This window comes from Scyliorhinus torazame, chromosome 4 (genome assembly GCF_047496885.1).
Source record: "Scyliorhinus torazame isolate Kashiwa2021f chromosome 4, sScyTor2.1, whole genome shotgun sequence".
Classification (NCBI taxonomy): domain Eukaryota; kingdom Metazoa; phylum Chordata; class Chondrichthyes; order Carcharhiniformes; family Scyliorhinidae; genus Scyliorhinus; species Scyliorhinus torazame.
Genome location: NC_092710.1, coordinates 108,386,749 through 108,410,624, shown reverse-complemented (window position 1 = coordinate 108,410,624; position 23,876 = coordinate 108,386,749). Strand labels below are relative to the sequence as shown.

At 44.8% G+C, this 23,876-nt stretch overlaps 1 protein-coding gene across 3 annotated transcripts in view; it reads right to left on the bottom strand.

Annotated features, from left to right (window-relative positions):
- Positions 1–1,762: 1,762 nt before the first annotated feature.
- Positions 1,763–23,876, bottom strand: part of lats1 (large tumor suppressor kinase 1) — a 58,432-nt gene continuing 36,318 nt past the window's right edge. For all 3 annotated transcript variants that reach the window (XM_072498448.1, XM_072498450.1, XM_072498449.1), the window contains exons 5-8: positions 14,589–15,171; positions 9,549–9,731; positions 6,501–6,607; positions 1,763–3,440 (exon numbers count right to left, since the gene is read on the bottom strand). In XM_072498448.1, the coding sequence (XP_072354549.1) occupies positions 2,925–3,440; positions 6,501–6,607; positions 9,549–9,731; positions 14,589–15,171 (1,389 nt within the window). In that variant the 3' untranslated portion in view covers positions 1,763–2,924. The remainder of the gene's footprint in view (positions 3,441–6,500; positions 6,608–9,548; positions 9,732–14,588; positions 15,172–23,876) is intronic.

Below are 23,876 nucleotides of genomic sequence, written 5' to 3'. Positions count from 1 at the left end.
CTTTGCACATTGTACCATGTCTGCGTGGGTCTCATCCCCATAACCCAAAGATGTGCAGGGTAGGTGTATTGGCCACACTAAATTGACCAATTGGAAAAAAATTTATTAAACAAAAAAAACCAATTTGCCACAGCTTCTGCGACCCCTTCCACATTAATTACCACATTTCTGCCTGGCCCCTCTCTTCATATTCATTAAGATCCTTCCACCCCCCCCGCCCCACCAGTCAATGAAAGACATTTGGCATTATGAACCTTCTTACTCTAAATAGATATGTACTTGCTAAGTGGTTTGGAAACAATTCCACATGTCCACTCTGAATTTTACTTAAAAAAATTAAATTTAGAATATCAAATCCTTTTTCCCCCCCCAATTAAGGGGCAATTTAGCATGGCCAATTCACCTATCGTGTATCTTTGGGATGTGGGAGTGGGACCCACAGACACAAGGAGAATGTGCAAACTCCACATGGACAGTGACCCAGGGCAGAGATCGAACCCGGGTCCTCAGCGCCATGAGGCAAAAGTTAGCATCTGAATGTGGAAGAGATCACAGATGCTGTGGCTGCTAACAGTACCATTCCACGGGGCAGTGTCTTAAGAAACAGAAGGACTTATCAGGGTTTGTAGAGTTCTTGGGTTTTTTTCATTTAAGATTAAAAAGGTTATGAAGCAAAGACGTTTATATGTTGATGGGGTGTTCAAGGTTAGGTGATATTAATTGGTCATTAAATTCAGAGCGGGGACGGCACCGTGGCGCAGTGGTTAGCATTGCTGCCTCACTTTCCCCGTGTCTGCGTGGGTTTCGCCCCCACAACCCAAAGGTGTGCAGGGTAGGTGGATTGGCCATGGTAAATTGCCCCATTAATTGGGGAAAAAAATTGGGTACTTTAAATTTATTAACAAAAAAGAAAAGAAAATGTTTCTAGATGCGCTTAACCTATTACCGACTGATGCTTTTACCTTCATGTTATTGAGGAGTGTGACTAAAGTTATGACACCCGACCACCCTCATCTGATTTTCACACGATGTTCTATGCACCAGTAAAAAACTGGTGATTTTGAAACAACTGTTTTACTTAGTTGTCACTTTAAAAAGGCTGTCTATTGCATTTTTCCAGTTTAAGTTCCAAAAAATTGCCATGGTTTATGAAATAAGTTATGCTAAAGTTTTAAAAATAAACTTTAAAAAGTTTTTGAGTTATCAAAAGATTTGTAAAATACTCACCTGCCTCTCAGCAGAAGACTGACCACAATGGGAGTATCTTCGATGTACAATGTAATCAGGTGCTTTGCTGCAGGGGACCTGCAGTTCCTGCTTTCTGTTCTGCAGCCAGAAGTTAAAAATCTAACTTTAGCCACACGAGGACAGGTTTTTCAGCTTTGCCGGTGGTAAATGTCAAAACTTACCACAAAATCCAAATCAATCAGTTAATCTTGAGCACGTAACAGTTCTATTTTAAAAAACTTTTTTTATTACTAGGAGTTTGCTGGCAGGTTCAGCATTTACTTCCCAGCCTTAACTGCCCATGAGAAGATGGTGGTGAACTGCTGCATTCCATGTTGTTGGGTACATCCACATTGCTGTGAGGGAGAAAGATACAGGATTTTGACCCAGTGACCGTGATTGAACGATAATATAGTTCCAAGTTAGAGTGGTGTGTGGCTTGGAGGAAAACTTTCAGGTGGTGGTGCAAAATGTAAGGATAATAATAACACGGGTTAATTTGCTTTTAAACTGTAAAAAGATTGAAAAACAAACATTGAAAATGATCTTAGATTTAATGTCATTGGAAGCAAAATGAGACAATGAAGGTATTTACAGTCAAATTAAATGTTTATACAACATGTATAATTTATAAATAAATTCAATGCATAAATTAGAAAAAAAGAAACCTAATAACCTGTGTTCTACACACTTCTAAAAGAAAATTATTTTCATGTAAATTACACCAAACTGATTTCTTCATATTTGGTCAAAGCTAAGCAAGGATGGTTTAAGGCACAGCGTAAAAGACCATTTTCCAGGCTTCAGACATGTATGTTTGCTCCCAGGGCACAACTTGGATAGACAGGAGCACAGGTCCCAAATTGGCTCCTATAATGTTATAGCCCTATCCCCACTCCCAGAATGGTCCAAATAATATTATAACCCTACCCTCACTCCCAGAATAGTCCCAATAGTGTTATAACCCTACCCTCACTCCCAGGGTGGGTCTCCAAATAACCCATATAGTGTTATTGCCCTACCTCCGCTCCCAGTGTGGGTAATAAAATGGGCCCTGTAGTATTATAGACCTATTCTCCACTCCCAATGTGTGTTCCAGAATGGGCCCTATAGTGTTAAAGCTTTAATAGCACTCCCAGTTTGAGGTCTCATCAGACAGATGCATGAGTAATAGCCCGATACTGTTGTAACTCTATCCACTCTCCCAACATACAGCTTCACTGGCTGGAAGTGCAGGTTTGACCCTATGCCATTACATTCCTACCTCCAACTTGTGCTCTCTCCAAGCAAGGCTTGTGCTGGGAATGGAGCCTCGTAAAACGACTCCTTTATATTTTAATGAAAAAAAATAGGCACCTACTGTGCACTTGCCTACAAAAAACTCTCAAAGAACATGGGACCATTTACGGTAATAATTAAGACTTAGTGTACATGAAGAATAAAGTCCAGCACAACTTTGCTGATTGACTACTGATCACATGATCCGACTGATTTTCAACTCTAATGTTAGGTGCTCAAACCAGCATTCTAATAATTCACATGTAACTGCTGGAGGCTTCAAATTACAACATTCAAATAAATTAATACTTACAAAACATATTTTTCTGTAAGTTCTTAAACTAAACATAAAAGCATTGGGTAAAGACTAAAATCCATCCCTGGGAATTAAACAAGGGCAAAGAGTAGAGATTCTCACTTCATACGTAAACCAGCTCTCTATTCTGGCTCCCTTTCCCCGTTGCAGTGTTTTCCCTCTTACTTCCTGTTTGATATTCAGATGTTTCTGTACCGAGATAATCACACTCTAATGGTTTGGGGTAGCTGTAGGGGTAACCGTTATCATCGAAAAACCTCCGGAATGTGAACTCATAGAAGGCGTGTTCGGGGTGCTTCCCGTTCTGGTACCAGCCATTGAGTGTGTCATTGACACTTTCACTATCACTGCCATCGCTCCACAACTTGTCGGGATCCACAGGATCAAAATTAGATGTATCTGTCGAGTGCGTAATCTGAGGAATGTATGGAGCAGATTGGTGCCGAATGTCACTGGAGAAATCAATCAATCTGAAAAATGGATGGGCTTTTATTTCATCTGTGCCATTCTTCCCAATCCTATCTTCTGGACCTCGACAGAGCTTGATGATGAGATCAGAGGCCTCTGGGCTAAGTTTAGCCTGGGGTGGGATGTGAAGAGTCGTCTGCCAGTTTATAACCTGGATGATAATGTGCAATAATATAAATCAGAAATCTACCATTCCACAATAGAGATTATTGCTGAATCAATGGATTTTTAAAGAATCTGGAATTGTGTTTAAATGCACTTTAAATGTTAAAACAGTCCCTCCTGTTGGTGCTACCATCAATTAGATTACAGCTAAGAACATAAGAACTAAGAGGAGTGGGCAATTCAGCCCTTTGAGCCTGCTCCAACATTCAATACAGTCATGGCTGATCTCATCTCGGCCTCATCTCCACCGTCCTGCCCGCTCCCCATAACTCTTCATCCTGCTACTAATCAAAAGCTTTCTTAAATTTGTAAATTCTTAAATTTAAAAATCTCTTCAAATGTGTGCCTGGTGTCCACTAGACTCTGACTTAGAGAATTCTATAGATTCACAACCCTGTAGGTGTATTAATTCTTCCTCATTTCTGTTTTAAATCTGCCCTTGGCCTAAAATGATGGCCAACAAGCGGAAATATCTAACCTGTCAATCCCCTTCAGCATCTTATATACCTCAATTAGATCTTCTCTCGTTCTTCTAAACTCCAGTGAGTATAGGCTTAAACTGCTCAATCTCTCTACAATCCAGTAAACCTTCTCTAATCCTCCTTTAATGCATTTACATCCTTCCTCAAGGGGACCAAAACTGTGTGCAGTACTCTAGATGCAGTCTCACCAATGCCCTAAACAGTTGCAACAGCACTTCCTTACCTTTATACTCTATTCTATTAGCAATGATTGCCAAAATACTGTATGCCTTCTTTCTGCATCTACATATTAAGTTTCAGCGATTCGTGCACGAGGACACCAAAACATTTTCAAGTTTCTCTCCATTTAGATAATACATTGCTTTTTTTTTTACTCTGACCAAAATGGATAACCTCACACGTATCTATGTTAAATTCCATCTGTCAAATTTTGGCCCACTCACCTAACCTATTCATATGTAAATTTCTTATTACCTCATTGCAACTTGCTTTCCCACCTATTTTACTGTCCTCTGCTATACATTCTATCCCTTCATCCAAGTCATTAATATAGATTGTAAATAGTCGGGACCTGAGGACTAAGCCCTGTGGCACAAAACTAATTACAGTTTGCCAACCAGAAAAAGATCGATTTATCCCCACTCTCTGCTTCCTGTTGGTTAGTCAATCCTCTATCCAAACCCCATGTGATTGTACCTTGTGCATTAAACATTTGTACGGCACCTTATCAAATACCTTCTGGAAGTCCAGATACATTACATCTACAGGACCCCCATGATCCACTTTCCTTGTTATATCTTCAAAGAACTCCACAAAATTAGTCAAACATGATTTACCCTTCATAAAACCATGCTGACTCCGATGGATTGCATTTTGACTTTACAAATATCACGTTACTACTTACCTAATAATGGATTCCAACAGTTTCCCAACAACAGACATTAAACTAACTGGTCTATAGTCTCCTCCTTTCTCCCTTTTTGAATAGGGATGTTACATTAATCTTATTCCAATCCACTGGAACCTTTCCAGAGTCCAGGGAATTTTATAATTATCTCTGCCGCCATTTCCTTTACCATCCTAGGATGTAGGCCATCAAGTCTTTGGGGACTTGCCTGCTTTTAATCCCAAATAGTTTGCTCAGTACTTTTTCCCTAGTCATGGCGATTGCTTTCAGTTCCTCCTTTTCAACAACAAGCATTACTTGTTACTATTAGGGTGGTTCTAGTATCCTCCACAGTGAAAACCAAGGCAACTATTGATTTAATGTCTCTGTCATTTGTGTTTACGATTATTAACTTCTCAGCCTCATTGTCAAAGGGACCAATGCTGGCTTTAGCTACTCTCTTCCTTTTTATATACTTACAGAATCTTTTGCTATCCATTTTTATATTCTGAGCTAGATTTCTTTCATAATTTACCGTTGCTCTTTTTATTCCTTGTTAGTAACCCTCTGTTGGTCTTTAAAAGTTTCTCAATCCTCCAGCCTGCCACTGACCTTTGCAATATGGTATGCCATCGTTTTTGCCTTTATGTCGCCTTTAACCTCCTTGCTTAGTCACAAATGCATTCCCCCACCCCCTTACAATCTTCCTTCCTATCTGGAATATATTCTAGTTGGGAGGAAGTGAACATCTCCTTAAATATCTGCAACTGTTATTCATCTGTCCTACCGTTTAGTCTTTCTACCCAGTCCATTAGGGCCAAATCTGTATGCCTTCTTTCTTACCTGCTGCATCTGCATATTAACTTTCTGCGATTCGTGCACGAGGACACCCAGATCCCTCTGCACCAAAACATTTTCAAGTGTCTCTCCATTTAGATAATATGTTGCTTTTTTAATGTAATTTACTGATGTAATTATCTTGGTTTAACACCAGAACACTAACGTGGGACTCAAGTTAATTGCCCTCAGACTGAATTTAAAATTCAAGCACATAATGATCACTCTTCCCTAGAAGATCATTTGCTACAAAATTCATCCCATCTCATTACCCATCACTAAATCCAAAACAGCCTGCTGCCTGGTTGATTCGATAACATATTGTTCCAATAAACAATCTCTAATACACTCTATGAACTCTCTCTCGAAGCTATCCCTACCAATTTGATTAATCCAGCCTATATGCAGATTAAAATCACCCATGATTATTGTTGTACATTTCTTAGAAGCCCCCAATTATTTCCTGGTTTATACTACTATTATTAGGGGGCCTATAGATTACTCCTACCAGGGACTTCTTTCCCTTACTATTTCTACCCAGGCTAATCTACATCTTGCTCTCCAGTGCCAATATAATTTCTGACTGATCCCTTTAAGGGATGATCCCTTTAACCATAAACTCTTTAACTGGGATTCTTCAGAAGGATAACTCTACGGGGACTATATATTTAGACTTTCCTGACAAATAGCAATTTTTGCTCTGTGCTGAACAGCTTTATTTCACTGCCATTCATGGTTATTTTAATAAAATGTAATAATTGTCCCCAAATGGGCTAAAGAGGGAAAGACGCAAGCATCAAGAGTGCAGAAAATAAATGAACATGCACAATAAATTCATTACCTTGATCTGTGTTTCCAGTGGAGTTTGTGCCAAGAAAGGAGGCTGTCCCACTAACATTTCATAAAGAATGACACCAACACTCCACCAATCACATAACTGGGTGTAACCTACAGGGTACAAATTGATATACATATTTCATCTAAGTCAATGATACCATGATTTATTATTCAGATTTCTATTGCTGACTTATGTAGCCTGGCTTTGTTATTCAGGTGGGAACTTTTTACTTCTACAACAAAGGTGTAATTACTGTAATTTTATATACTCCTAAAACCATGATGTGTCAATGAAGAATCTATTTATTCCTGTAACCAGGTTTTGTTATTGGTAATATTCAATAATGCAACAGAGATTTGTTATTATTTAGTCATATTTGATTTTCGGATTGAGGTTTGTTCTATTTAACAATATAGTGTTGTTTTGTATATGGTGTACACGGCAAACTCTCGATGAGTGGAATCCCAGGGGATCCACCCACAAATTAAGTGGATCTTTGTGAGAGCTGAGGAGGCCTAATCCCCACATGAATGCATCTCTTATGTAATCTGATATGCCTACAAATGTGGTCTATGTCAAAATCAATAGATTCAAATGCCACACGAAAACGCAGCAAGGCAGTCAGTGTGTGAAAAGGTTCTTTATTCAATTCATTCAAACCTTATAATGCCCTGGCCTTGTAAAATCTGGAGCTTTGCATTGAAAAATATTGGGAGTTAGCTCCAGAAACACAGAATAATATTTTTTCTGCTTAGCATGCTGTCTTTCGGCGTGCTCGTAGTCCACCATGTTGTCAATGCAGTCAAACATGTTTGCGGTGTTTTTGTGCGGAAATATCTTACGACCATGATGGCATGGTTAGGGAAACAGGTGGGAATTCATTGAACGCTTCATGGGTCTTCAGCCCACTTGGACTCCATGATTTAACGCTCACATGTAATCTAACTCCTCTCTGATTAGTCGGCCCCATCATATGACAAGCTTAGACAAATTCCACTAGTCCAATGTTATCAGTACAGAAATTCAGCTCATCATGGGCATCATTCCATGGGATTTGCTGTTCTGCTGGCAGTAGTGATTGATGAGTTTTGACAAAACAGGAATTGTGTCATCCAAATTTGACTCATTGTGATTTCACTGTGCTTTAGCCCCTCTAAACAGGTTCTGTTTAGATTTCTATTATTCATCCCATAACCAGGTTCAGTATCCATTTTGCGTATTCAGAGATGTCAGGTTTTTAAGTTCAGGTTTGCATTCTTAACCTTTCAGAACATAGGAACAGGAGGCTATTCAGCCCCTTGAGCTGGTTCCACCATTCAGTCAGATCATGGTCAATGTTCCTTCTACGCTGCAAGGGTGTGCAGCTGTGTTGCAATATAGAACATGCTATGCAGGAACAAACAGACCATGCAGAGGCAACATTTCAGCTGTGTGAATCGCATCAATATTAACGTGATTGCAACATACCAGTTGTGCACAGCAAACAGAATAGATCTGCATCTTAATTCCACCTAGCCATCTTGGTTCTATAATCCTTAATACGTTGTCGAACATTGTCTCAAGTTTCGAAAGGTTCAATTAACCCCCAGCCTCAAGAGTTTTATTGGGCTGGAAGAGTTTCAGACTGCTCCAGTTCATGGATTTACATTGTTGGGAGACCAGAACTAGGGGCTATAAGTATGGTTCCAATTCAAATTCTCTTCCAGCACCCTACAAGTATGATAGTCAGTAATAAATCTAATCAGCAATTCAAGAGAAATATCTTTATCTAGTGAGCGGTGAGAATGTGGAACTCGTTACCACAAGGAATTCTTGAGGTGAACAACAAAGATACATTTAAGGGGAAGGAACGTAGATGAGCACGATAGGGGAATAGAATAGAAGGACGTTTCTAGGATTAGATGCAAATGGGAGGAAGTTCAACATGGAGCATAACAGCAGCAAAGACCATTTGGGCTGATTGGCCTGTTTCTCTACTGCAAGCACTATGAATGGCCTGGGTCTAATTTGGTTTTGTTTTATAGGTTGGGAAGCTTTCTGTGACATAGAAAATGAAATGCAGACAGAGAATGTGACCAGAAGAATCTTTTAAAGGAAGTTTATATTATGGATGAAACTGGGAGAAGGCAGTTAGTGAGGATTCAGGCGGTGATCTCCCTGGCGATGGAGTAGGGAGATTCCGTGGTAGTTCCCACAGTCCGTTTTGTCTTCTTTCTTGAAGATGGAAGTGATGGCAGCATTTCTGAGGTTGGCAGAAATTTTTTCTCGGTCCCAGATTTTCAGCAACAGCTGTCGGAGATAACAAGTGATCTCTTCTCCTCCGAGTTTGAAAATCTCCGCTGGGATCCTGTCCACTCCTGCGCCGTTTCCATTCTTCTGGTGTTCGGGCGCTAAATAAAATTGTGTCACCGATCCATAGGAGTTATTAGGACAGGTGACCAAAAGCCTGGTCAGAAGTGTTTTTCACATTTTTCCAATTAAGGGGCAATTTAGCGTGGCCAATCCATCTACCCTGCACATCTTTGGGTTGTGGGGGTGAGACCCACGCAGACATGGGGAGAATGTGGAAACTCAACACGGACAGTACCCCGGAGCCTGGATTGAACACGGGTCCTCAGCGCCGTGAGGCAACAGGGCTAACCACTGCGCAACCGTGCCGCCCTTTAAGAAGCATCTTAAAGGAGGAGAGGGAGGTGGAGAATCCCAAAACCTAAGGCTCAGGTAGGTGAATGTATGGTCACAAATGGTGGAACAATGAAAATCAGAATTGGAGAAGCACAAAGATCTGAGGGTGGGAGCAGGTTGCAGAGATAGGGAGGGGTCGTGGAGGGATCTGAAAACAGGAGTTTTTAAATTGAAATATCAGCGAACTGGAGTCAATAAAAGTTAATGAATACAAGGACGATAAATGAACAGGACTCGGCGCAAGTTTGGATATGCACAGAAGTATCAAGTTTGGCGTTGCAAATGGTAGAGGAACTGATAAGTGCAAAACAAAACCCTCTCTTGAATGAGACCAAAGTGTGCTTCAATTAATGTAATTAACCATACCTGTACGGAGCAAGACCTCTGGTGCAATGTAATTTGGTGTGCCCACTAAGGAATGTGCCAGGCAGCGTTGATGTTGTCGAGCTGCCCTCCGCTCCAGTGGCTTTAGTCTTTCTGCACACTTACAGCTCTTGGGGTCACCCCATTCATTACTGAAATCCATGCTGTCCTGCCGAGGATGATCACCTGGGTGCAAACGCATCAAGAATCAGACAAGTAGTGTTTCTGAAGATTGCAAGTTCTAGGAGTCTTCATTCTGTACTGTTTCTCCAGCACTCTTTGCTCCCAAACTTGTCTCTACTACTCTTAGGAGAGCTGGTCAATCTACAAGGACCACCTAGTGATCAGTCATGGGGCTGGCAGTAACCATCCACAACACATGTTTAGCAACCATCTTTGAATTATTTGGCAGTTACAGCTTTTCTGTTCTCTGGAGGCAACTGACATTTGTGGCCAGGTGCACTGAGGTGTTTGGACTTGTCTATGTGGAGCTGGGATATATAAATGGAGAAATGACCAGGACGGGATTGAATAAGGGTTTTATTGGCTACAGAAGTATCAAAAGTGGTGGTCAGTGGTTAAAAAAGTGTGCACCAAAGTGCATAACCTCAAATGTTTGCATATTGTATTTCATCTACCATTTCTTTTCTTTGCCCATCCTCCTAGCCTGTCCAAGCCCTTCTGCAGCCTCCCCGCTTCCTCAACACTATGAAAAATGAAAATTGCTTATTGTCACAAGTAGGCTTCAAATGAAATTACTGTGAAAAGCCCCTCGTCGCCATATTCCGGCGCCTGTTCGGGGAGGCTGGTACGGGGACCAGCCTCTGTCTGGGATACTGCCTGTCCCACTACACATCTTTGTATCATCTGCAAATTAGCAACAATGCCCTCAGCTCCCTCTTACAGCTTGTTTTTTTAAATACATTTAGAGTATCCAATTCATTTTTTTTCCAAGTAAGGGGCAATTTAGCGTGGCCAATCCACCTAGCCTGCACATCTTTGGGTTGTGGGGGCGAAACCCACGCAAACACGGGGAGAATGTGCAAACTCCACACCTATAGTGACCCAGAGCCGGGATCGAACCTGGGTCCTCGGCGCCGTGAGGTTGCAGAGCTAACCCACTGCGCCACCGTGCTGCCCTCCTTACAGCTTGTTAATGTATATCATGAATAGTTGTGGTCCAAACACTGACCTGCCGGAACACCACTAGTCACCGGCTGCCATTCTGAAAAAGACCCCTTTATCCCCACACTCTGCCTTCTGCCAGTCAGCCAATCCACTATCCATGCTAGTACCTTGCCCTGAACACCATGCACTCTTATCTTATTTAGCAGCCTCCTGTATGGCATAGAACATAGAACAGTACAGTACGAAGTCTTACAACACCAGGTTAAAGTCCAACAGGTTTGTTTCGACGTCACTAGCTTTCGGAGCGCTGCTCCTTCCTCAGGTGAGGGTGAGATTCACCTGAGGAAGGAGCAGCGCTCCGAAAGCTAGTGACATCGAAACAAACCTGTTGGACTTTAACCTGATGTTGTAAGACTTCGTACTGTGCTCACCCCAGTCCAACGCCGGCATCTCCACATCATAGAACAGTACAGCACAGTACATGCCCTTCAGCCCACTATGTTGTGCCGACCATTTATCCTAATCTAAGATCAACCTAACCTATACCCTTTCAATTACTGCTGTCCATGTGCCTGTCTAAGAGTCGCTTAAATGTCCCTAATGACTCTGACTCCACCACCTCTGCTGGCAGTGCATTCCACACACCCACACTCTGTGTAAAGAACCTACCTCTGACATCTCCCCTATACCTTCCTCCAATCACCTTAAAAGTATGTCCCCTCGTGACAGCCATTTCCACCCTGGGGAAAAGTCTCTGGCTATCCACTCTATCCATGCCTCTCATCACCTTGTCAAAGGCCTTCTGGAAATCCAAATAGATCACGTCCACTACTTTCCTTTGCCTACCTTCCTTGTTACCTCAAAGAATTCTAACAGATTTGTCAGACATGACGAAGCCGCGCTGACTCAGCCCTATTTTACCATGCACTTCCAAGTACCCTGTAATCTCATCCTTAATAATTGATTCTAAAATCTAACCGACGCCAAGCTAACCAGCCTATAATTTCCCATCTTCTGCCTCCCTCCCTTCTTAAACAGGGACGTTACATTAGTCATTTTCCAGTCCTCTGGGACCCTCCCTGACTCCAGTGATTCCTGAAAGATCACCACCAATGCCTCCACAATCTCCTCAGCTATCTCCTTCAGAACCCTGGAGTGTAGTCTATTCGGTCCAGGTGATTTATCCACCTTAAAACCATTCACATTCCCCAATACCTTCTCCTTCGTGATAGCTACTACACTCACCTCTGCCTCCTGACTCTCGAGGTTCTGGTATGCCACTGGTGTTACACACCTTGGTGCACATTTTTTAAACCACTTTTGATACTTCTGTAGCCAATAAAACCCTTATTCAATCCCATCCTGGTCATTTCTCCCTTTACACTCCCAGCTTCACATAGACAAGTCCAAACACCTCAGTGCACCTGGCCATAAATGCCAGTTGCCTCCAGAGCGCAGAACAGAAAAGCTGCAACTATGCCAAATACTTCAAAGACTGATGCAAAGTACCTATTCAGTTCCTCTGCCATTTCTTTGTTCCCCATTCCTACCTCTCCAGCCTCATTTTCCAGTGGTCCAATGTCTATTCTTAATTCTCTCTTACCTTTTATATATTGGAAAAAACCTCTTACAATCTTCTTTTATATTATTAGCTAGCTTCCACTCATATTTCATCTCCCCCCCCCCCCCCCCCCCCCCCCCCCCCCCGTTATTGCTTTTTTAGTTGTCTTCTGCTCGCTTTTAAAGACTTCCCAATCATCTGGCTTCCCACCAATCCTTGACATATTGTATGCTTTTCATTTGCTGTTCCCTTGTCAGCCATGGTTGCCTCGTCCTCCCCTTAGCATGTTTGCTCTTCCTTGGGATAATTAATGTTGTGCCTCCCGGGAAAAAAAAAATCTTTGTTTTTGTTTATTTACACTGGGGGGTCTGAGGGGGTGTATATATTTGCTAAGTTTGCTTTGTGTTAAGTCGGGGTGTTAATTTATTATTTATGTACGGGGGGAGGTGGGTATGGAGGGTTGCTTTTTTGGACTGTGTTTTGTACTTAACCCTGTTGGGTTCCTTTTTCATTTTGTTACTGATATTCTGTGAAAACCTTAATAAAAATTATTTTAAAAAAAAATAATCTTCAAGATGTTTCTCGGTAGGGTCCAGCTTAGTTTAAAAATTTCAGAACTATGGAATAGACTTTCAAGTTGTAAGGATCCTCCTGTTTAAACCTGGTTTCCCCAGTGTATTCTCTTTATTTTCTGTTACTCTTTGCTTTTATAACTTTTGTGCCTGGACAGTTGCTGGAATTTATGCCTTGCAGATGGACTGCACTTTTATTTTTCTTTAAAAACAGGACACCCCTATCAGATGTGCTATTTGGTCTAGCCTCAGGAAACCTCCGGTAAGATGGGCTGCTTGGTTTGATCGAATGATGGCTCATCTTGATTGATTTGGCTGGCAGCCAACCAGCTACTTTAAATTACCGGGTCTTAACTAACCTGCAATGCTGATTGGGGCTAATCGTTCTGGAATGTTACTTGCTGTGTGAGTCTGTGTTTGTTTCAGTTTTCATTTTGAACTCAGAACTGAACAGAACTCTTTTAAATGTCTCTTCCAGAAAGGGGGAACTCTTTCTCGAATACCTCGCTGAGGCTCACTCCAGGTAAACAGAGCATCCAGTGTTTTTCTCTCTATCCCTCTAATGAGTGTTTAATGCCTGAAGAGGGAGCTGGTGGGAACTTTCTGGATTCCTCTCCGTGTTAAGATTACCAGATCACTCTAAGACCTTGTGGAAGCTGCTTCTCTGAGCCTGTTTATCTGGGACAAGCTGTTGGCCAGTCTGCTGGAGTGGGAAACAAATGAGAAATTGAACAGATCTGAAGTGCATCTTCCGTGTGAAGGTCCAGGATAACACAAGTTAAAGTGACTCCCTGGAGGGGATCCTACAGCCTGAGAATCCGGCCTGACTGTTCCAGTCAGAAGATCCAAGCCCACTGGTGGTTTCAGCACTTCCTGGGAAGATAGCCGGCTACAACGATCTCAACATCATCAACAAGGACACTCATCTCTCTTTCTTCAATTTTAATCCCCATCATTTTTACTCTTCCCCTTCCCTCTCTGTGAGTCTGTCTTGTGTGTTTTTGGGTATAGGGTGAGACGATAAAGCGTGCTGGGTGGAGGGGGAGGGGAGAAAGAGTAATAGATTAGTTGGCCTATATTCTACGATAATTATCGCATGTTTTATATCTATTGATGTTACAAATAAATAGCTTTTTTGTGTTTCACGTACAAATTTGGTGGCTGTAAGTCACTGAAGGAGTCAAAGATATCAGAAACTACATACAAATTATTGCTTAATTCACTGGTGTTGGAACTCCAGGACCTGTGGGGCTGGAATTGACCATGGACTAACCAGGGTAGCGTAACATGGTGGTCACACATGCAAATACTGAGGTAAGCAATTCATCACATGTAAATACTCTGCTGAATTCTGACCTGTGCATTCAGTGCGGCAATTTAATTGGGAGAAGCAACCTAGCCTAATCTTATTGTGCCGTGATATTAGCCGCATAAACGTTTAAAGAGTCTATGAATAGAGAGACTTGAAGACAAGGGAATCAATTATCGTCAAAATAGTGTCCTTAGCAGCAGAGGCATCTTTTAATTTCTCATCACTGAGCCCTTACCTGAGGCCCCAGTCGACATCCTTGGGAGCAGCATGTCATTGCTCTCATTTCCTTTGGTGTGAAACTGAATTTACAGGCATGAGTAGGCAACCCAACAGAAGACCCATTCTGATGCACTTCCACCAGCGATGACTTTGCCAGGACAGTTGTCTCAATTATTGAACAGAGCAGCTAATAATATTTCTCTACCTGGAGTAAAGTTCCCATACTATGGGTGTTAATAAATATTACTTACTGCTTTGGTAATACTTGGAATCGTGGGTCCATCGAAAACCAGTACACAACCCAAAGTCTGTCAGTTTTATATGGCCATCTCGGTCAATCAGTATGTTATCGGGTTTAATATCCCTGTGAATGAAGCCCATTTTGTGGACACTTTCCACGGCACAGTTCAGTTCAGCAATGTAGAATTGTGCCAGAGGTTCCGGAAAGATGCCCATTTTGATTAGGAGACTCATCATGTCCCCTCCTGGAATGTAGTCCATCACAAAGTAAAGGTTGTCTCGGTCCTGGAATGAATAATAGAGTCGAACCACCCATTCATTGTCAGCTTCTGCCAAGATATCTCGCTCAGCTTTCACATGAGCCACTTGGTTACGCAGCAACACGTCTTTCTTCCTCAGTGTTTTCATAGCATACAATGCATTGGTATCTAATTTCCGAGCTAGGCACACCTCCCCAAACGCACCTATTCCCAAGGTCTTGATCTTCACAAACATGGACTTATCCATCTTTGCCCTTTTTAGGCGGATATAATTAGACTCTTTCTGGCACAACATCTTGCGCATCTGGTCCTGGGCATCTTTAGACAACCCAACCTATAAATAAACAAAGGCAGACAACATTTTCAAATTGAAACCCATCGAGGTACAATTTCCAATCACAGAGTGCACAATTTATTAAAGAATAAATGTTAAATGATTTCTAATTCATTTCCTGTAGATTGTATATGGGGTGTCCAGACCACAGAACATAGAACATAGAAAATACAGCACAGAACAGGCCCTTCGGCCCACGATGTTGTGCCGAACCTTTGTCCTAGATTAATCATAGATTATCATTGAATTTACAGTGCAGAAGGAGGCCATTCGGCCCTTTGAGTCTACACCGGCTCTTGGAAAGAGCACCCTACCCAAACTCAACACCTCCACCCAACACCAAGGGCAATTTGGACACTAAGGGCAATTTATCATGGCCAATCCACCTACCCTGCACATCTTTGGACTGTGGGAGGAAACCGGAGCACCCGGAGGGTGTGCAGACTCCGCACAGACAGTGACCCAAGCCGGAATCGAACCTGGGACCCTGGAGCTGTGAAGCAATTGTGCTATCCACAATGCTACCGTGCTGCCCTTAAGAACAAATAAATCTACACTATATCATTTTACCGTAATCCATGTACCTATCCAATAGCTGCTTGAAGGTCCCTAATGTTTCCGACTCAACTACTTCCACAGGCAGTGCATTCCATGCCCCCACTACTCTCTGGGTAAAGAACCTACCTCTGATATCCCTCCTATATCTTCCACCTTAAATTTATGTCCCCTTGTAATGGTTTGTTCCACCCGGGGAAAAAGTCTCTGTCTACTCTATCTATTCCCCTGATCATCTTATAAACCTCTATCAAGTCGCCCCTCATCCTTCTCCGTTCTAATGAGAAAAGGCCTAGCACCCTCAACCTTTCCTCGTAAGACCTACTCTCCATTCCAGGCAACATCCTGGTAAATCTTCTTTGCACCTTTTCCAAAGTTTCCACATCCTTCCTAAAATGAGGCGACCAGAACTGTACACAGTACTCCAAATGTAGCCTTACCAAAGTTTTGTACAGCTGCATCATCTCCTCACGGCTCTTAAGACCAAGGGCAGTCTTTGGGTGAAGAGGGTCGGTGGTGCTCATTGGACAAGGACACACACTGAACTGCAGTTCAGCCCACATTTTTAATCATCCACTTGGTCCATATTTCTATATTTTCATTATAAATGCCTATATCCATATATAAAATGAAAACCGCCATGCTGGAATTACCTCCTCCTGCCGGTAGTAACAGCAACCAGTGATACAAATTTTGACTGTGGGAAGCAAACTATCATGGATTCCTCAATGCACAGACCAGAGAATTAAAAAAATAAATGTAAAGTACCCAATTCTTTTTTTTTTCAATTAAGTGGCAATTTAGCGTGGCCAATCCATCTAACCTGCACATTTTTGCGTTGTGGAGGTGAGACTCACGCAGACAGGGGAAGAATGTGTGAACTCCACACGGACAGTGTCCCGGGGCCGGAATCGAACCCGAGTCCTCGGTGCTGAGGCAGCAGTGCTAACCACTGTGCCACCGTGCAGCCCTTGCACAGACCAGAGAAGACACAACTAATCAACAAGGCAGGAGAGAGAGCCCGGCACTGCAGGGGTTCTGGGTGGGGGTGGCAAAGGTGCTTTCGAAGGTGGTGGGGGTCCGGGTCGAGCCAGGCTGGGGGGTGGCTATATTTGGGGTTGCAGAAGAGCCGGGAGTGCAGTAGGCGAGAGAGGCTGATGATTTGGCCTTTGCGTCCCTAGTAGCCCGGCGAAGGATATTGCTTATGTGGAAGGAAGCCAAACCCCCGGGCGTGGAGACCTGGATAAATGACATGGCAGGGTTTATAAAACTAGAACGGATAAAGTTCGCACTAAGGGGTTCGGCTCAAGGGTTCACCAGGTGGTGGCAAACGTTCATTGACTACCTCGCAGAACGATAAAGGAAATGGGAAGGTAACAGCAGCAACCCAGGGGGGGGGGGGGAGGGGGGCCCTCAGGGGTGGTTTTTGTATAGATATTTGTACTTGGTTATGTATATTGGATTGTTTGATTTTATTATCTGGAGAGTTATTATTTTTGTTATGGCAGTTGCCATTTAGTTTATATATTATTTATTTACTTGTTAAAACGGTCACTGTTATTTATACTGTTTTATTGTTGTAAAAAGGGAAAACCTTTATTGTTTTGTTTGGCCGAAAAATTTGAATAAAATATATTTTTTTAAAAACAAGGCAGGAGAGCAAAGATTAGGTTAGTATTCCATGGAAATTTCAACTTACTCTAGATATTCCCACTAATTGAGAAAAGAATATCAATAAAATGCAATTCATTTAAAATGGTTAAAATCATGTTGTGATGGTGGTGATCACGAAGGCTTTTTTCAAAAGGATAGAAAAGAGTATCATGGGTTTTGTTTGGGCCGGCAAGACTCCGAGAGTGAGGAAGGGATTCTTACAGCGTAGTAGGGATAGGGGGGGGCTGGCACTACCGAGCCTAAGTGAGTATTATTGGGCCGCTAATATTTCAATGGTGAGTAAGTGGATGGGAGAGGAGGAAGGAGCGGCGTGGAAGAGATTAGAGAGGGCGTCCTGTAGGGGGACCAGCCTGCAGGCTATGGTGACAGCCCCATTGCCGTTCTCACCAAGGAACTATACCACGAGTCCGGTGGTGGTAGCTACACTGAAGATTTGGGGACAGTGGAGACGACATAGGGGAAAGACCGGAGCACTGGGGGGGTCCCCGATAAGAAACAACCATAGGTTTGCCCCGGGGGGAATGGATGGGGGATATGGAATGTGGCAAAGAGCAGGTATAACGCAATTGAAAGATCTATTTGTGGATGGGAAGTTTGCGAGTCTGGGAGCGCTGACCGAGAAATATGGGTTGCCCCAAGGGAATGCATTCAGGTACATGCAATTGAGGGCTTTTGCGAGGCAACAGGTGAGGGAATTCCCGCAGCTCCCGACACAAGAGGTGCAGGACAGAGTCATCTCAAAGAAATGGGTGGGGGACGGTAAGGTGTCGGATATATATAGGGAAATGAGAGACGAAGGGGAGACTATGATGGACGAACTAAAAGGGAAATGGGAAGAAGAGCTAGGGGAGGAGATTGAGGAGGGGATGTGGGCAGATGACCTAAACAGGGTAAACTCGTCGTCCTCGTGCGCCAGGCTAAGCCTGATTCAGTTTAAGGTATTACACAGGGCACATATGACTGGAACACGGCTCAGTAAATTTTTTGGGGTGGAGGATAGGTGTACGAGGTGCTCGAGAAGCCCAGCGAATCATACCCATATGTTTTGGTCATGCCCGGCACTACAGGGGTTTTGGATGGGGGTGACAAAGGTGCTTTCGAAAGTAGTAGGAGTCCGGGTCGAACCAAGCTGGGGGTTGGCTATATTTGGGGTTGCACAAGAGCCGGGAGTGCAGGAGGCGAAAGAGGCCGATGTTTTGGCCTTTGCGTCCCTAGTAGCCCGGCGCAGAATATTGCTAATGTGGAAAGAAGCCAAGCCCCCGGGGGTGGAGACCTGGATAAATGATATGGCGGGGTTCATAAAGTTAGAGCGGATTAAGTTTGTCCTAAGGGGGTCGGCTCAAGGGTTTACTAGGCGGTGGCAACCGTTCGTCGAATATCTTGCGGAAAGATAGATAGGGGAGAACAAAGAAGGCAGCAGCAGCGGCCCAGGACTTGGGGGGGGGGGGGGGGGGGGGGGGAGAGGGGATGGGGGGGGGATGGGGGGGGGGGGGGGGGGAGAGGGATGGGGGGGGGGCCTGAGACAAGGCAGTTGCCAATTAGGGCTAGTTTTTATTTTTTGTTATTTAATATTTATTTATTTGTTGTTTTTGTTTAAATTTAAAAAAGGTCATTATTATCTGTATTGTTACAATGTTGTGTAAAGGATGCACAATGTACTGTGTTGGTTGACCAAAAATTTTCAATAAAATATTATTTTAAAAAAAAAATCATGTTGTGATTTGTTGGGTAATGACAAACAGACAATACAATTTTAGTTCAAAAGTAGGAACTTGCCTTTATAATACTTACCCTTTTAAAACTTCAGGATGTCCCAAATTGGACCACAATCAATGAAGTGCAACAAGTGTTGCAATGCAGAGTAACACACAGCTAACTGGTGCACAGCAAGGTCCCACAAACAGCAATGAGATAATGACCAGGCAATCTTTAGTGGTGATGGTTGAGGGCAAGATATTGGCCAGGACACCAGGGAGAACTCCCCTGTTCTTCTTCAAATAATGCTATTAGGGCTTTTAAGTCCACCTGAGACAGAACTACAATTTAATATCTCATCGGAAAAATAGCACCTCCAACAGTGTTAGCCTCCACTAGGTTGTGTCCAAATCTCGGAACTGAAAATAAAGCCCCCACTCGGAATTGGGAATAAAGCCCCCACTCAGAGATGACTGTGCTATCACAGAGTCACGGTTGATACCATTTAGAATAATGCGTTTGAATGATCAATATAGTAGTTGCTCTACCATGCACAACTGAACAAATTATATCCCAGTCACATTATTAAATGAGGATCTGGTTAGAAATATAGCAAAAATTACTTCTTAGTAGTGTCTTCATTCTTTGAAGATACATTCTCCATTTTGTTGGAATTAACCTGGTCTGGGTAAACTATACAAAAGGTCGACTGTCATTTTGCTCTCAGATGGTTACCTCATTATCATGTGGTATACAAAATTAGTGCTGACATCGATATCAGTAACACCACCTCTAGAAGAGGAACAGACAGCAATACGGACACCGCTCAAGGCTTGCCGTAGAGGTCTACAGCACAGAAAAGGCCTTTCGCCTATCGTATCTGTACTGGTCCAAAACCTCCTAACTATTCTAATCCCATTTTCCAGCACTTGGCCCTTTGTCTTGGCATCACGAGTGCACATCGTTTTTTATAAATTGAGTGTGCCCTATTCATTTTTTCCAATTAAGGGGCAATTTAGCGTGGCCACTCCAGATGTGGCCGGGGTGAATGTGCGGAACGAGATATTCCAGGAAAACTGGCTCGTTGTATGGCACTCTGCGAGAAGGTGGGACATGCAAGGGCTGGGGGATTTCAGGGCCCTGGGGTGGAAGCCCTAACTGATTGTCGGTCTCGCTCCTTCTCTAATTCCTTACAGATACCAATATGGATGGTGGTGTCAGTCCCGCAGAGGATACCCTCGCGGTGCTAGTGGCAGCCAAGCGCCGGAGAAGGCAGCAGCAACGACACCGGCTGGAGGCCGCACCCATGTGCAGGAAGCCATTGCACACCCTGAAAATCCAGCCGCCCATCAGGCCAAGGAGGAATCCAGAGGGGGACACCAACAACAGCCCATGGTGTACAGGCGTTGTTGGTCTTTCAAGGAGATGGCAGACAGCAAATGCAGCAGGAGACTGTGTTTCAACAAAGAGACATTGCGGCACCCAGTGGAGGACACCCACTCCAGGTGACCTTCCCTGAACTTCTATGCCACCGGTTCATTCCAGGGCTCGAACAGGGACATGTGCAGCATTTCACTAGACTCAGCCCACAAGTGCATTTGTGAGGTCATTGATGCCCTGTATGCTCGGACATCAGACTTAATCAACTTTGAGCTGGACCAAGCCCGAAAAATGCCCGGGCTGCAGGATTCTTTACCATCCCTAGGATGTCCCACGTTCAGGGGTAATTGATGGCATGCATGTCACCTTGCGCGCACCGGGGCATCAGGGAGTGCCCTTCATTAACAGGAACCATCACCTGGGACCTTTGGAGAAGCCCAGCATCTTCAAGACCACCCCACGAAGATGGGTTGGATCTTGGGGGATAAGGGGTACCCGCCAGTGCAGAGGCCAGAAACCGAGACCCACTATAACGAGGCCCGTGTTGCCACCCGTTGGGTCATTGAACAGCGCATCGGACCGCTCTGGTGGTGCACTGCAGTACAGGGTCTCCTGCTTTGTGGTGGTCTGCTTTGCCCTCCACAACCTGGCACAGTACTGGCGCGACATGCTGGAGGAGGAGGGACATGCAGACTCATCTGAGGAGGAAGACCAGGAGAGGATGGAGGATGAGCCTGGGGAGCCACAGATTGGAGGATCAGGTGGCGGTGAAGGTTCAACACGCCCGGAGGACCAGGGAGGCCTCATCCTCACCTGATTCCCACCTCCCCATTCCCCTCCCTCCCCCCTCCGTTCCACCGTCCAAGGGCCTGCGTAACATCAATCCAGAGTGATGGGCCTGTGTTGGCAGTGTCAGCGAGTCAATATACAAGGCAGGAAAGTGAAGATCGCTCACTGTGAGGAAAGCTCTGGTGCTCCTCAGTTTGTGCCAGAGTCTGACTCCTGTCTTTCTGTTGACAGGGTGCTCACACCCATCCTCTGAAAGGGGTCTGCAAAGGGGCTTTTGACCTTGGACCACTGTGCCCGGGGGTGGGAGGAGCAGAGAGCAACAGGGGGTGGGGTGCAGGCAGGCCCGCTATGAAGATTAATGTGACAAAAGCTGCACATGCTATCAGGTGTAACATATTTTAAACAGTGAATACGGCGGCGCGATGGCACACGGTTAGCACTGCTGCCTCACGGCGCTGAGGGTGCATGGAGTTTGTGTTTGTGTGGAGTTTACACATTCTTCCCGTGTCTGCGTGGACCCCACCCCCAAAACCCAAAGATGTGCAGGGTAGGTGAATTGGCCATGCCAAATTGCCCCTTAATTGTCAAATTATATATTTTTAAAAATGTTTTAACAGTGATCAGCAGTGTGGCGCAGTGGTTAGTATTGCTGCCTCACGGCGCTGAGGACCCAGATTCGATCTCGGCTCCTGGTCGCTGTCCGTGTGGAGTTTGCACATTCTCCCAGTGTCTGCGAGGGTCTCACTCCCACAACCCAAAAAGATGGGCAGGATTGGTGGATTGGCTGCACTAAATTGCCCCTTAATTGGGGGAAAAAATTGGGTACTCCAAAAAATGTTTTAAAAGTGAACATTTCCATTTCCTCTAGCTACGCATAGTGACTCCCTCCAGTGCCCACTCAGTGCTCCCCAATCTTCTTTATCTTACGTGGTCTAGTGCTGCATCCCCGGGATGTACATCAGAGGTGGAGTCAGCCTGCTGCTTTTTGTGCACTGAGGCCTTTGATGGCCTTGGCGGACGTTCTCTGGAGGGCCTGGAGCCAGAGGGCCCTGGCCAACTTACAGGTGTCACTGGCGACACCACGATTCCCTGTTCTGCCCACTGCCTTTGGGATGTGCTAGTGTCAGAAAGAGGGGGGGGGGGGGGATTCAGAAGAACAGAAGGCCGCTGTCGTCTCCTTGGTAGCAGGCCCAGAGTTGAACTCCAGCGCTTCCTCCCTAACGGTGCCCGTAGGGGTCTCTATCGGATAGAGGGCAACTGGAATGAGCTCCAGGTGCCTCTGTCCTATGACTCTGGCAATCCTGGCACCTCGTCGTTGTCTGCACCATGGTGTCAACACTCTCAGCGATTCTCCTCAGTGACTGGGCCACGCTCTGCAGTGCCCTGGCTATATCCCTCTGCGAATGGGACACGCCCCGCTGCGAATGGGACACACTCTGCCATATCTCAGCAATGTCCACCTGCCTACAGGACACCCCTCAGCGACTGGGACATGATGTTAAGGTCCTTAGACTGAGCCATGTCTTGACACCACCACTCAAGATGCTGACCTCATGCTCCAGGCTTTCCACTGCGGTCACCACCCCAGCAGTGTTGGCTTCGGTACCATGCATTGTCGGTGTCATCTCCTGCGCCCGTAGCCTTTGAGAATTCTCCAATCAGCTATGTACTCACTGGAATGTCGCTGACATCCCTGCCTGAATCTCACGCCATGTCCCAGCATCTGCATCAGCTCTGGGATAACCTTGTCCAGAGGCTTGGCATCTGACTTGGACTCAGCTGATTCCTGGGATCCAGCAGACCTCCAGCTGCTGACTCCCTGGGGTGTTCCTGCCTCCATGTGCATCTGCAACTGTGTGGTGCTCAGCAGATTGTGCCCGAGAATGTATCCACTAATGTCGTCATCGAGATGTGTGTCTCTGCGCTAGTGGAAGGTGGAGGTCTGTGCGCCTCAATGATGATCTCCTCGGAGCTCACGTTTGAGGTGATCTCTTGGGTGGCAGGGGGGGGGCGGAGGGACGACTCCGGATGGCCTGGCCCCATCAGATTGAGATCCTGCGAGAGAATGGACATGTGGCCAGTGAGAGGGAAGGATCATTTGTCTGACAAGAATAACTCAACTTGAGACAGGTCATTGGGTGAAAGGGCAGTGGATCCTCACCCCTGCGGTGGATGCCAACCTCACTGTTGGTGACTGCTCTTTCCTCGGACAACCCTGCAATTTCCAGGGCCCGTTCCTCATAGGATGTGAGGGCTTGGACGCCGCCGCCGCCTTGGACCTTTGCTGCTGATTGTGGGCTAGTCTCTCCTGCGGGGACAAGAGAGGGCATTGTGAGCCACGTGGATCAGGGGCGTCTACAGCAGGTGACATGTGTGTGGCACTCAAGTGGACATGAAGTGGTTGTGCTGGTGGGTGCCGGGTGCTTAGGGACAAACACAAAGTAGGGATTGTGGGAGGGTGCGAGGTATCAGCCAGTGATGATTTGTGTGGGTGGGGGATGGGGGATGCAGTTTGGTAATTTGGGGGTTGGTAGGTGGAACTGATGCCAGGAGAGAGGTGGAAACTTACCCTTGCAACTCGGTGGAGGCTGTTGGTCTTCTTCCGACATTGG